The sequence below is a fragment of the Calliopsis andreniformis genome, chromosome 1 (assembly GCF_051401765.1).
Source record: "Calliopsis andreniformis isolate RMS-2024a chromosome 1, iyCalAndr_principal, whole genome shotgun sequence".
In the NCBI taxonomy this organism is placed as follows: domain Eukaryota; kingdom Metazoa; phylum Arthropoda; class Insecta; order Hymenoptera; family Andrenidae; genus Calliopsis; species Calliopsis andreniformis.
This window is the reverse complement of record NC_135062.1, coordinates 2,224,197-2,238,090: the sequence shown is the minus strand read 5'-3', so window position 1 is coordinate 2,238,090 and position 13,894 is coordinate 2,224,197. Positions and strand designations below refer to the sequence as shown.

General features: G+C 35.3%; 1 protein-coding gene across 1 annotated transcript in view; it reads right to left on the bottom strand.

The window, feature by feature from the left end:
• The window catches only part of LOC143180584 (odorant receptor 13a), a 61,755-nt gene that overhangs the window by 23,801 nt on the left and 24,060 nt on the right, over window positions 1–13,894 (bottom strand). The window contains exon 4 of the mRNA XM_076380422.1: window positions 5,569–5,830. Coding sequence (XP_076236537.1) covers window positions 5,569–5,830 — 262 coding nt within the window. The remainder of the gene's footprint in view (window positions 1–5,568; window positions 5,831–13,894) is intronic.

Genomic DNA, 13,894 nt, shown 5'->3' with positions numbered 1-13,894 from the left:
CGATTCGTCAGGACCTCTCACGGATACAGTAGAAGATCACTGTATTGGTGATCCTCGAAGGATCCTGCCTATCCTGATTTCTGTGATCGATCACTCTTCGTCGACAAGTCGCAAGGTGCGTGACGGGAGACCGTGGGTTAATTTATATTCTATTTCTTTCTTTCTCTCTTTCTTTCTTTTGTTCTTTTCTCAGTTATTAATTGTTTCGAGCATAGATTCACGGGACTGAATGGACTCAATCGCCCACGTAAAATTCTGTAATTCGTTTGGAAAAACCATAGTTCAATTTAAAATTTTACTCTTTAAACATTCCACGTGTGCTTTCTTTTTTTCTTTTACAGTATTATCAGCATTTACAGTTTACACTATAACCTTTAGCAATTCGTATAACGACAAGGCATACTACAAGGATTTGATTCGGTTTATCATTGGATTTGATTTCTGGAAAAGATTGATTGCGTTGATTTCTCCAGCTGCGTGAGTCTTTTGAGTATTATCTGGTTTGATTTATATACATACGATTGTCTGGAATTGTTTCCATATTCTTTTGTAGTGATTATATATTAATTTTTCTTCTAATTATTGTACATGAGCTATCGCCTTTTGTTCCGCCACGTGGTTTGAAGGATATCAATATTGCCAGTCGATATCGTGGATTTGGGAGATCCACGTGCACAGTACGATCTAATATTTTGTTTATGATTATATATGTATATATTCTATTTCTTTCTTTTGTATCATACGCGCATTGATTAACATCATATAATTGTTATTGCGTGTATCGATATAATATTTCGCGTATGTGTCTAAATGATTATTTTACGGTTGCGTGCTCATTCGGCATAGTGCGTTTCAATTCTTTTCTTTTCATTTTTTTTATTACATACGATTATTCATTGTCAACGTTGTTAATTTTGTTTATGAAGTATCAGAAATTTGTAATATATATTTATTTTACCTTTTGTCTTTCATATATATATTGAGTTGATTATTTTACTTTTTTCAAATACAGTTATAGGCTTTGTGGTTGTCGGCAGGCCTATATAAACTGCCGTGTTCTGGGCGGGTGGTTAAATAACACTCTCTGTTACTTTAATAATGCAGCAGGTATATTTCACTGTATAACTAGAGCGCGTGTATCACGCGCGTGCAAGATGGAAGCCGGCAAGATAGTCACAGACGTTGCCCGTACACTCTCTCGGTCTAGTAGGGTGCGCATGCGCACACGGTCTTCGGAGGCAGGGACGTGCCTACACGGTATTAGCATAAGCCTTCACCTCTCGGGAAAATCAATCACGCATAGCGGGGCCCATATGGGACTAGATAATTTCCTAATCCATTTACCTTTATTCTTCTTAGATATTTGATTAATAGAAATTTAGATATACTCGCGTATCGTCGCCGAGCTTCTTTTCAAAGCCGCTCTGTTATCGCGACCACACTACCATTTCGCACTGTCTCAGCATATTCAATTCATAGACAGAGCAGTGGCTCGGACTAGACGGTAGAACGCATAGAAGTATATTTATTTATAAAAATACATCTCATGACTAACCTGTGGGGTGGTTGTGTATGTAACGGACAGAGTTACGAAATCCGTTCGTAACAAACTAGTGGCATACGAATGAACCGAGTTACGGACTCCGCCCGTAACAATTGTATATCGTTACTGCATAAACATCCGCAGTTTAGTCATTACTAGTGATGACTAAACTGCGGATGTTTATGCAAAATATATATGTCGAAATATGCAAAATATATGGAAAATTAATGCAAAATATATTCAGGAATATGAAAAATATATAAAAATAAATAAAAACTTGATTATCTTGTATAGAATTAATGATACAATTAATCTTAATTATCTAAACCAATATAAAAGATAATTATTTCTTTAAAAGCATGCACATGTCTTGCACAAACAATTGGCTTCTCTAACCATGTTCCCCCAATATGTTAGTATCGGTTCTGGTGGTAAAGAAATATTTAGCAGTTTTGTTGTATAAATTTCGACGCGATGTGGAGATTTTGCAAATATTTGTTTTGTAGAAGCTATGAATTTATTGACCACAGGAAAGTGCAGTCGCACTTCCTCCACTATTCTATGTAAACCATGTGCAACACATGTGACGTGCAACATGTTAGGAGAAAATAGTTTTAAATTTTTTCCAGCTTTTAACACATACTTCACCGCATATTACAAGAAGAAGGGCTTTATCCATATCATTTGTACCGCGTTCAAGCTTTACAGCCGTGCGATAAACCTGTTAGGCTAGAGTTTTGCACGTGGCTGTTAAACACATACGAACATGATCCGCACATTTTAAATAAAATTTTGTGGACGGATGAAAGTACATTTACGAAAAGTGGTGCGTTCAACCTCCGAAATTCGCACGTGTGGAGTTATGTAAATCCGTGCGAAACTCACACAAGCAATTTTCAACATCGATGGACCGTCAATGTGTGGGCAGGGATAATTGGCGACAAAATTGTGGGACCGTTTTTCCTCCCTCACAGATTGTCCGCAGAATCATATTTGGATTTCCTCATGAACCAATTACCAGAATTATTAGAAGATGTTTCGTTAAATGTTAGACCATACATAATTTATCAGCAAGACGGTGCTCCTGCCCATTTTGGTCAACATGTAAGAAAATTTTTGACGCAAACATATGAAAATCAGTGGATAGGACGAGGAGGTTCAATACCTTGGCCACTGCGATCTCCGGATCTTACGCCCTTAGATTTTTTTTTTATGGGGCTATGTTAAGCAAAAGGTATACGCTATCCAAATTGACAATGAACAAATGCTACGGCAGCGTATATTGGATGCGTTCAATCAAATAAAGACTCAGGATGTGTGCGGTCGAGTCCGTGACTCCTTGTTGAGAAGACTACAAAGATGTGTACAAGTGCAAGGAAATGTGTTTGAACACTTTTTGTAAAAAATTAGTGTTTATGTAGTGAATTTGAAAACTATGAAGGTGCGTCAACAGATGTATTTGAACATTTATTTTCTTTTGTTTTTTTTTGAACAATTAGACAATTAAATGTATTAAAAACTATATTTTAAGTGTAAGTGGACTAAAATCTATGAATGTGTACAGTCAACTGTAAACTTTGTGTGAGCGTACATCTACGCGGGTCTCTTGTGTGACATTAAGAACTACGAACGCATGTCGCTGCGCCAACACCATTTGCCGTTTAAACAGCGCGCCCCGGAAGTCAAACTTCCAATCTTCAACTGTTAATATCTTGGAAACGAAGCCTCAAATTGCAAAATGGTAAGGGACTTTTCGATTTTTTTTTTTTGCATGAACAATAAGCATGTTTGGGATTGTCCCTTTATTTTGGGACACCCTGTATTTATTTAAAAGCGTCTACGCATTTCAGGACATTCAAATGAATAATTCTTATGAAGCATTCATATCGTATTACGCGAGAATAGGAAAATAACATAAGACACAGAAGTACATATTTGTTGTCAATAACAAGGGCGACTGTAATTGATATGATACAATTATGAATATGATATTTCTAATGTTTGATTTTGATCAAGGGAATCTGGTCAATCAAATATATATGAAATATGTAGAAATGAAACAAATATATGTAAAAAATATGCAATATATAAAACATATACAATATGCAAAACATAAAAAAAATAAATTATATTTTTTAAATCCTCTAATGATAAAACTACTTTCTGTCTAAGTCCCATAACATTATCTTTTTCCTATAAATATATTCATTTGCACAAACATCCACAGTCTAGTGATGACACTGCAACAACAAACACATATATTCCCGTGTTTCTCTAAAATTAATACTCATAAATATTTTATGATTTCTTGCTGTATCCAATATTATTTAGACGAGAGGAAGCGACAATTTGCAAGACTATAAAACAAAAGGTCGGGACAAATGAGTAAAACGCTTAAAAAACGAGATAGAGTACTCAATAAGTAAGTTTTAAAGTTTGCATATAATTATAATGAATGTATCTATAATTGTAATACAACATTTGCTTTTCTTATTATTTACGAAATGTCTATATTCATATATTATGAGACGTACACTTTTAAATATTAAACATATAATAAGTATATAAAACATCTAAAAAATATATAAAATACACAATAAACACATACAGGGTGTCCCACGTAACATTTTTCACGATTTTTGAAGTACTCTCGATAATCTGACAAAAAATATTTTAAACAGAAGTTGATCAGTTTTCGATTGGCTATACATTGCAATAAAAAAGTTCGAAATTTTTTTTTTATTATTATTGTCAAGGCCACCTTTATTTTTTTAAATGGCACTTTGTATTTTTGACTTAACAATATTGTAGCCCATATCAAGACGAATTTAACAACCTAGTATACCGTGATCTTCGGATGATTTTGAAGGCAAAAAAATGAAAATTTTAACAAATAATGACAATCTGCTTGAATGTGTAATAATAACTCGTATTTATTATTAAGACTCGAAATTACATTCAATTCAGGTACTTTGACTAAATGAACGCAAATGTGATTTCTTGTACATTCACTAAATAATAGCAACATTGTTGTAATAGAAACATTGTTGTGAATTGTCGACAGTTCCTAATAGCAACCAATGCAAATTTACTACGTAGAGCAGAATTATGCCTATAAGAACATGGACTTCAATTCGAACATTTGATGTGACTTTTTGACGAAATCGTTTGCGTTTATTTAGTCAAGGTTCCTGAATTTAACGTAATTTTAAATCTTAATAATAAATCCAAGTTATTATTACCCATTCAAGCAGATTGTCATTTTTGATTGAAATTTTCATTTCGTTGCCTTCAAAGTCATCCGAAGGTCATGGTATACTACGTCGTTAAATTTGTCTTGATACGGGTTATAAGACTGTTAAGTTAAAAATACAAAGTGCCATTTAAAAAAATGAAGGTAGTCTTGATAATAATAATAAAAAAAAATTTCGAACTTTTTTTATTGCAATGTATAGTCAACCGAAAACTGATCAATTGTTTAAAATATTTTTTTGTCAGATTATCGAAAATACTTGAAAAATCGGGAAAAGTGTTGCATGGGACACCCTGTATATAAAGTTTATAGATATAACCTTTAGAATAATCTAAAATTATTATCAATAATACTGAGGGTACATACAAGCCGCCAAATGTATGCTCTGCTATTTGATTCAGGACTGTACTTTATTTCAGTAGATTAAACGTTTACTTACCCGTTTGGTATCTATAGGATTTTAAAAAATTAATATTTGCAAAATACATTAAACCGTTCTTGAGGGCTTAATATGCGACCGAAACACTTAGAAATATAAAATACCTACTCACTGTTGTTTTTGCGCAGTCACTATACATTAAGAACGTACTTGTACATACATCCTAATTAACCACATATTATAAAGTTAATAATAGTACACAATAAGCTCACACAATGGACATGCTGTACATTCAAACAAATATGTACACATGAAAAATAAAATGCAAGCTTTCAGCTGAATCTATTGGACCTGTATAAAAAAATATTTCAAACGGCAGTAATTAACATTTACCCCAAAATTTCACAAAGTCCGCATTCGTGTTGAATATAAAACATTATGATCGTGTCGACAGCTACGACCATCATGATAAACATCACAGTACCAAAGTATGAGTGTATCAACAGTAAATTGTAATGCTTTTCTGCATCCACAAGATGTTCAATGCGAAACATTAGTGGTCGTCCGTTAGAAAGATTGTAGTATCCCAAACGATCGGCTATGTTCAGTAACGATGGCATCGCCATAAAAGGCGTCATCGATCCATATAAAGCAACTGTTATTAATAAAGGAAAAAAACAAGTGATAATTTTTATAGAGTTTGAGAATTTCTTTCAATGTTTATATCAACAATTTTAAAGTGAAATAACTAACAAGGAAACATCCCCAACCCGGAAATTCAAAAAATTATGCAACTTCGGGTGTATGTAGAGCACGTGTAGGTATGTATTACGCAATTTTTTTTTGCTGCCCAAATTCACTCTAAGGGGTTGAAACTACCCTTCGAAAATTTGGCTATTTTTCGATTTTATTTTATAACTCGTGAACTGTGCGAGATAGAAAAAAGCTTTTCAGACAAAAGTTATTTCTTTCGATTATATCTACTAAATGGTAAAAGGCGGATCAATTGTTTAAACAATTAGAAAAAAGTTATAAACAAAAATATTAATAACTTTTAATAAAATTAATTCTTCACGTAAGAACTTAATCGGTGGTACAAATAATTATGAAGAAGCATAATCCATGTTTTTCTCATACGTATATAACCTGTGCAGTATTGATAAACTCTGCTTCTCGACTATCGCAGAAAATCTAACAACGTCATGTATCAGATGTAAGCTGCGGAGTCAGCCACGTTCCTCTAACATGTATTAAAAAATAGTACATAACACATAGACAGAAATGAGATTTAAGACATCCACCTCGTTGTTCCATATGCGGTAATCGTACCATCATACGATGTGCGTGGTGTAACCAATTTCTATGCTTTAAACACTTCTTCGAAGAATTTCATCATCATGAAGAATAATTCATTCACACCGAATCTGATTAATGTAAAAGTTCAATATTGAAATAATTGCCATATTACTGCAATTCGTATGTGTACTTTAATATTGTAATTTTTTACGTGCATCTATTCGAATTATAGAATCTGTCCGAACTGCTACAATCAATTATATTTCCAAGAATCGAATGCGAGAGTGAAACCTACCCACGCGTACGGCACTTAAGAGTTCATATTGTATTTATAAGTGTTTTTAAAGCAATTAAACTATACTTACCTCAAAACGTTTGTTCAGTGCCTACACCATTTCATCTGTTTAGTGCGAAAATAAGAGTAACGTTTAATTATATTAAATATAAAATGTTTTAATAACAATAAGCTAAATATAACAGAATCTTTCTTTATCTTTATTCCTACCTAGTTTGTTTTTCTACTGCGTAATGTAGCATTTTCTAATATATTTTAGAAGCATACTGTTCTTCACGCATCTATAATACAATAATCCAGTTTAATAAGATACAATGGTATCCAGAATTTGTGCGGCTTTTGTACAATTATACAAGGGTGTCCAGAATTTGTCGAGGAAGAATTCATCAATGCTACACAGGATATATACGTATGAGAAAAACATGGATTATGCTTCTTCATAATTATTTGTACCACCGATTAAGTTCTTACGTGAAGAATTAATTTTATTAAAAGTTATTAATATTTTTGTTTATAACTTTTTTCTAATTGTTTAAACAATTGATTCGCATTCTACCATTTAGTAGATATAATCGAAAGAAATAACTTTTGTCTGAAAAGCTTTTTTCTATCTCGCGTAGTTCAGGAGTTATAAAATAAAATCGAAAAATAGCCAAATTTTCGAAGGGTAGTTTCAACCCCTTAGAGTGAATTTGGGCAGCAAAAAAAAATTGCGTAATACATACCTACACGTGCTCTACATACACCCGAAGTTGCATAATTTTTTGAGTTTTCGGGTTCGGGATGTTTCCTTGTAAGTACATGTAATCGTTAATATTAAAATGTAAATACAATAGATGAAATCTGCACAACTAATGCCCGGCACTGGATACAGGCACCTATCAACGTTCCTGAGTATAATCACAAGCACATCTCTGGTTACTCTTCATTATAAACGATGAATGAACGTACGAAAGAGAAATTTAGCTACATCGGTAGAAGTATGTATAACATCCGCATACTATACTCTGCGAATGAAACCATTTAACACCCTGATTTTGAGCGGCTATTTAATTGCCAACACTTGTCCGTATACAGTTAATATGTATTAAGTTATGGGAACGTGTTTTAAACAATCCAATTCTTATTATAAATTATTAGTTACTTATGTAAATACAAACTTATATAAATACGTTTTTAAAAAAAGGGGTTCAAAGCTTTAAAGGCTTACATACTGAGCAAAAACATTAAGAGATCACCTTTACGAAGCAAAAAACTAGGACCAAGTTCAAATAGTCTTAACTTTGGCAAAAACGGTCATATTGATAATATTGAAAAGTCGTTTGAAAGCGTGAAATCTCTACTTTCGCATACTGTTTTCAGATTTTAATTTTGTTATTTGTGGCAATGTTGTAGCGATATAGATGACGGTTTAAACTGTTTTTTAAATTTCGACCAAGATTCTAATACTTCATGGGTATTATACCTTTCTTATACTAGCCGAAAGTGACTTTCTTCCTGTGTAAAGTAAGTGTTTGCTGAATATTATACGATTTTTTTGATAAAGTCATTCAACTTTGGTTGAATGTTGGATAAACAGCGTATTATTGTACGTTTGTATCTATGAAGTAATCTTTATTGACGCTATGGTAGAACTAATTTCAACAGGCGGCTCAGGGTCACTGAGCCCCTACGCGCCTTTCTGGTGGGTTCCCCCACCACGGCAGTTCCCCGTGCGCGCGGACGCACTTGCCGCGCGTGTGAATATCCGTGAGCTCACTCCTCTGTCCCACCAGAAAGGCGCGTGAGGGGCTGAGTGACCCTGAGCCGCCTGTTGAAATTAATTCTACCATAAGGTAATGCCCCAATGTGTTAGGCGAACGGAAGGAACAACTTTCGGGCGGAAAGCGGCTTCCTCACGAATTTAGGATAACGACGGTTCATGTGGCGTCCGGTAAAAAAGTAAAATCTAAGACTTGGATTTGTTTAACATTTATAATTTATTCAAACCTCAAAAATTAACTAATTGTACATTAATGGAAAGGGAACTCATCTAATTGATAACTAAGAGAACTAAACGTAGCACAGCAGTGCTTAAGGGGAACGATCAAATATGTCAGGGCAGCGACATTACCGACAAAATTAGGCAAAAACATGGGTTTACGCCTTGCGACTTTTCGTTTTTATATGAGAAAACTTTGAGCTGGAAATGGGTTCATTCAAAATAAAAAAAGCGCAGTCAACCAGTGATTTAACGAAATTATGCTGATATTTAGCAATTTTGAGGGATGAATTTAGAAATTAAACGATGATGTTTTGTTGAATACCTCGTGCCACTGCGTATTTCTTATTAACCATTAAAATCAATCTTTATACAGGCTTTAGTAGGACGCGTAGTACAACCACGAAAGGCGTCTACATGTGAAAATAAACCGAAAATAATGGCCGCTATACATATATGAAGCCAGGAAATAGTGAGGTATACATATACTAAACGAATCGTTAAATTTAATTTTCCCGAAAGCTAAGTACCTTACAAAAGGAATTGTATTTTTTGTTTTCGGTTTATCTTTATATACATGTACTGTAACAACTGGCGACGACTTCGCCATTAAATACGAATTCATTGAATTAATTGAATTTTAAAAGATAATTCTCACTAGAAACATTAATAATAAGTAAGTTATAGTGAAATCTGTACAGTGACAGTGATCCCAACCTACAAATACGTCCTAACCTTAAGATCCTAATTCAAACGATCGTGCTAGTGACGCACAACGCGCAGACGCATAAACAGGGCTCCTCCGTACACGCATGCGCAGAAAAACCTGACATCATCCAAGCCACACCCTATGGAGTTTCTCTTCGCACACGCTGACGACAGGATGACGACCGGATGATGATACTGTCAACCTATCAGCGAGCGCAGCTCTCAGTACACCTTCGCGAGCACCTCCACACGCATGTTTCTGAACATCGCAACCAATTGAGAGCGAATATTTTGAGACAGTTTCCGAGCACGCACACGTAGTATAACACTTCCCCTACGCTGTGGGAAGTCACTGGGCGCAAAAGAAGGAGGCAACTCCCGAAGATAAATACGGCGTAGCCAGCAACAGCGAGCAGTCGGAGTTCCAGTTCAGTTCAAGTTCCAGTTCGATGTTGAACGCAGAACAATTTTCTCCAGACCAAACCCCACTGATTCCAAATGATACCGAGGCAACTTTAATCAACTCCTTGGTTCCTTTGATCGAGGCAGCTTTAGCCAGCTCCTGGATCATTTCTCGCCAAGGCAGCTTTGACCAGCTTCTTAAATCCTCCAAGTCGAGGCAACTGTAGCTAGCTCCTCGACCTATCCTTGCTCCACATGACCATAATTCATTCCTGCCATCTATTCCTGTAACGGACTGAATTTCGTCGTACATAAAACGTTCACAGATAGAGCTGCTTACCTATAAACTGGAGTAGGACTCCTGTGGCGTGCGATTAAGAAATGAATTTCATAGACTATGATTTTTCTTGAATTAAAATACAACAAGATTTATTAATCTAAAGAATATACAAAGTTAAGAATACTTAATAGTACTCTTACAACTATGTCAGTCTTATGATCTGGTACAATATAAAATTGTTTCATACTTTATTAATGAATGAGTTAGTGCTTAAAAAAGTGATGATATAACGAGCCTTTATCTCGTTCGCGAAAACCGTTAACTGTTGATATACGTGACTAACCGAAGGTCGCCTTCGGTAGGAGATTCCGTTGCGCTAATAACAAACACGGTAAATTTGGAGTATAACTCGTTTTTAGCTATTACAGGTGAACTCGAACAGGTGAACGACCTATGTCAACTGTTCAAATTTCAGGCCCGACGTCGAGTGGGAACGTCGGAGCCTGGGAGAGAGGGAGAGAGAAACTGTCGAATATTGGAAAAGGATAAAGTATGATAAGCGAGCGCCGCACAGCGGCTAATTAGCGTGTTCCGCGTTTTCGCGGAGACACACGCGAGTCTCGCAGTCAGTTTTGCGCCAGTCCTTCGACAGGTAGCAGTAAATCAGCAGCTATATAACCATTTCGAGCCTACTTCGCTAAGAGCACCTTGGTTTCTCCAAAACGTTCGAAGTCCTCGAAGCGCTAGAAATCTAGTTGCCCGATCAGTCTCTTGCGACCTGATATCTTCGTCTGTTCGGCTATCACGTATTATACGTGCAACAGATGAATCAGATCGCAGTAAAGAGATATTTTGGCGAATTAATGCACTCTTGGAATCGGTGATTGTCACGATTCTCTGATTTTGCTAATCGTCGTAGGAGCGTCGAGATCACTACGTAGGTGCATTGGTTGACGGGTACATCCGGATAGGGTTAACATAAGTGCCTATCACCTCTGCGTTAAGGTCGAGTCACACACATCCGGGCGAGCCGAGCCGGGCCGGGCCGGGCGAGATGAATCCCTTGTTTTTAAATGGAGACGTTCACACATATCCGTCCGGGAAAAGCCCGGATTGTGCCCAGGCGGGCCGGGCCAAAAATATCGATTCCTTATTTTTTAATGGAGCCATTTGCACTTGGTCCGACCGGGAGTGTCCGGCTTTGTCCGGGAAAATAAAATTCGTTGGCAACGAATGTCCCTATCGGTTGCCGTCCGGGCACTTCAGGCGGACCCTTTTTTTATGACTTGATGGGCTCCTGGGTCAAACCCCTTGGAGCCTGTACAGCGGGGATTCAACAACGAAAGCAAACGTGGGTGTATTTTCTATTACCGAAACATTATTTCTATAATTGCACATTTGATGTTGGCAAAAGTGCAATTAATAAAATGCTAATATTTTTCTGATGAAAATGACACCAAACACGATATAATTATGATTATCTTAAAGGATTTTAATAGAGGGAGTATTTTATAATTCTGCGATGCATAGGGCCTAATACACGATAGAATACATGTATGACAGATATCATAAAAATGGAGCGAGGGTTCTTTTATAGGTATGTATGGAGATCAGGGTGAATGTGGATGTGGTGTGAATAAAAATAAAATAAATATTTGCATTACGAAGAAATGGTGATATTTGTAAAATTTAAGTATTGATTTTGTTAATATTTTTTTATTAACAGTCTATTTGATAAACAATCATGTATTTTTTGTTTTCTACAACTAAGAAACGTATTTGTGACTTTGTATGCAGAAAATAAACAGTAGCATTCATTTCTTACCTGCATTTATAAAAAGTTATTCGGAATGAGTAAAATGTTATACGGTAAAATGTTACAAATTTTTAGTTCTATAGTATTTATATTACACAATTGAATTTTATATTATACTATTATTGTACAGTTGCAACATTTTACCTTTTGTAGTAAGTTTTTGTAGATTGCTCAAATTTGAATATGTTGTCTATTCAATAGTTGTGTAATATGTTGAATATGTTGAAAATTGTCGATTTTACAGCTATTTGAAGTTAAGTGCTAACTTTTTTTTTTTAATTTATATTCTACAGGTTTAATCTATATTTCTAAGGTTTAATGTGATCAACAGATATTGGTAACTCACTCTTTGTCAATGGTACTTATTGTTAAAAACATTTCAGTTGCCATTACCTGTGTTACAGGGAAAATATTGCATTGTGTTCTACCAGTTCTTTTCAAATCGTCGTCCGAAAAATAATATAATTTCTTTTCCGGCATTGAAGTTAGTCTTGGGTATTGTTGGATATCGCGACTTTATGTTTATTCTTTTCAGGAGAATAGGCTTATTATTTTACAATGTGTCATAAACCGGGTAGGGGAGGTTTCGCTGCTGCTCAGACGAAGGTACTGACCGTCGACCGCTTACCTTTCCCGCGTTCCATCAGTATTATAGAATATAAATTAAAAAAAAAAAGTTAGCACTTAACTTCAAACAGCTGTAAAATCAAAAATTTTCAACATATTCAACATATTACACAACTATTGAATAGACAACATATTCACATTTGAGAAATCTACAAAAACTTACTCCAAAACGTGCCCGATTTTGCGTGGAATGACTCGAATGTTACAAAATTTGCAAATCCATTCTATGTTCCTTTGCCAATATTGCGGACTTGTTCGTACAAAACCTGATACTTTTTGGAGTAACATATTGGTGATAAAATTATCGCAGGGTAAGTTAATTAAATTTAACGCTGTATCGGAGTCCACCGACCCGACTACAGTGCGCCGCGCTATGAATTTGGAATTTTTTTAGTACAATAAATGTATTGTTATAGTGTAGGTTCTTCCAATTTATACATAGGGTATTCCAACTGAGATTGTCACCTCAACTTGTATTATTATAATTATTCGCAGCAAGGAATACTTAGATGGATAAATGTAATATGCAATAATTGTAGTTTGTAATACTGCGCGAGCAGAAATTAAGTTATTACTTTAACGTACTATATTTTTCGTCACGTACTGCGAGAAGAACATACGTAACTCTTGCGTCTTACAAGTAAGCATCGGTATTTTGTAGTGGAAAGAAAACGGGAGGTAGTTGGCTGGTGGCCCATAACAACCTAAAGATCGTGTACCGTCCCAAATTTCACCTATACCTACCGATAATTGCGAGTTTAACGAGTGCCTCATTATAAAACAGTAACATGGTAAACTCAAAAGCTCCACCTCGCGGGTTTTTCTACTATTTCCAATATTTAAAGGTGTCGTGGAAAAGATTCAGTTAATTCGTGACAGTTGAACGTGGTGCTGCGAAGAAAGTGTATAGCCTCTATCTTGACTTTCGTGTACTGCATAGACAAAACGTAAGATTTATTCTATGAAAATAGAATTGGTTCGGCAAGAATCCGTGCTGTACGACCAAACAAATAAGAGGTATATGAACACCGCCTACAAGATGCAAATTTGGAGCAGAATAGGAGCAGAGATGAATAACAGTGGTAGGTTACAGGGGTTGCAGGCTTAAATGTTTACGACAGTTTTCTAAAAAATGGTTCAGTTTTGAGTCCAAGTTATATAGAAGTTTTTTCTTTACATTCACGTGATCTATCACTCTTTCAAATTTTTGTAATACTATCTCAAACACCCTGTATTATACTAGATACAAAACAGTATATTGGATTTTGCTGAAATTTCATTATATTATAATATTTGTAAAATGGTGTACAAAAT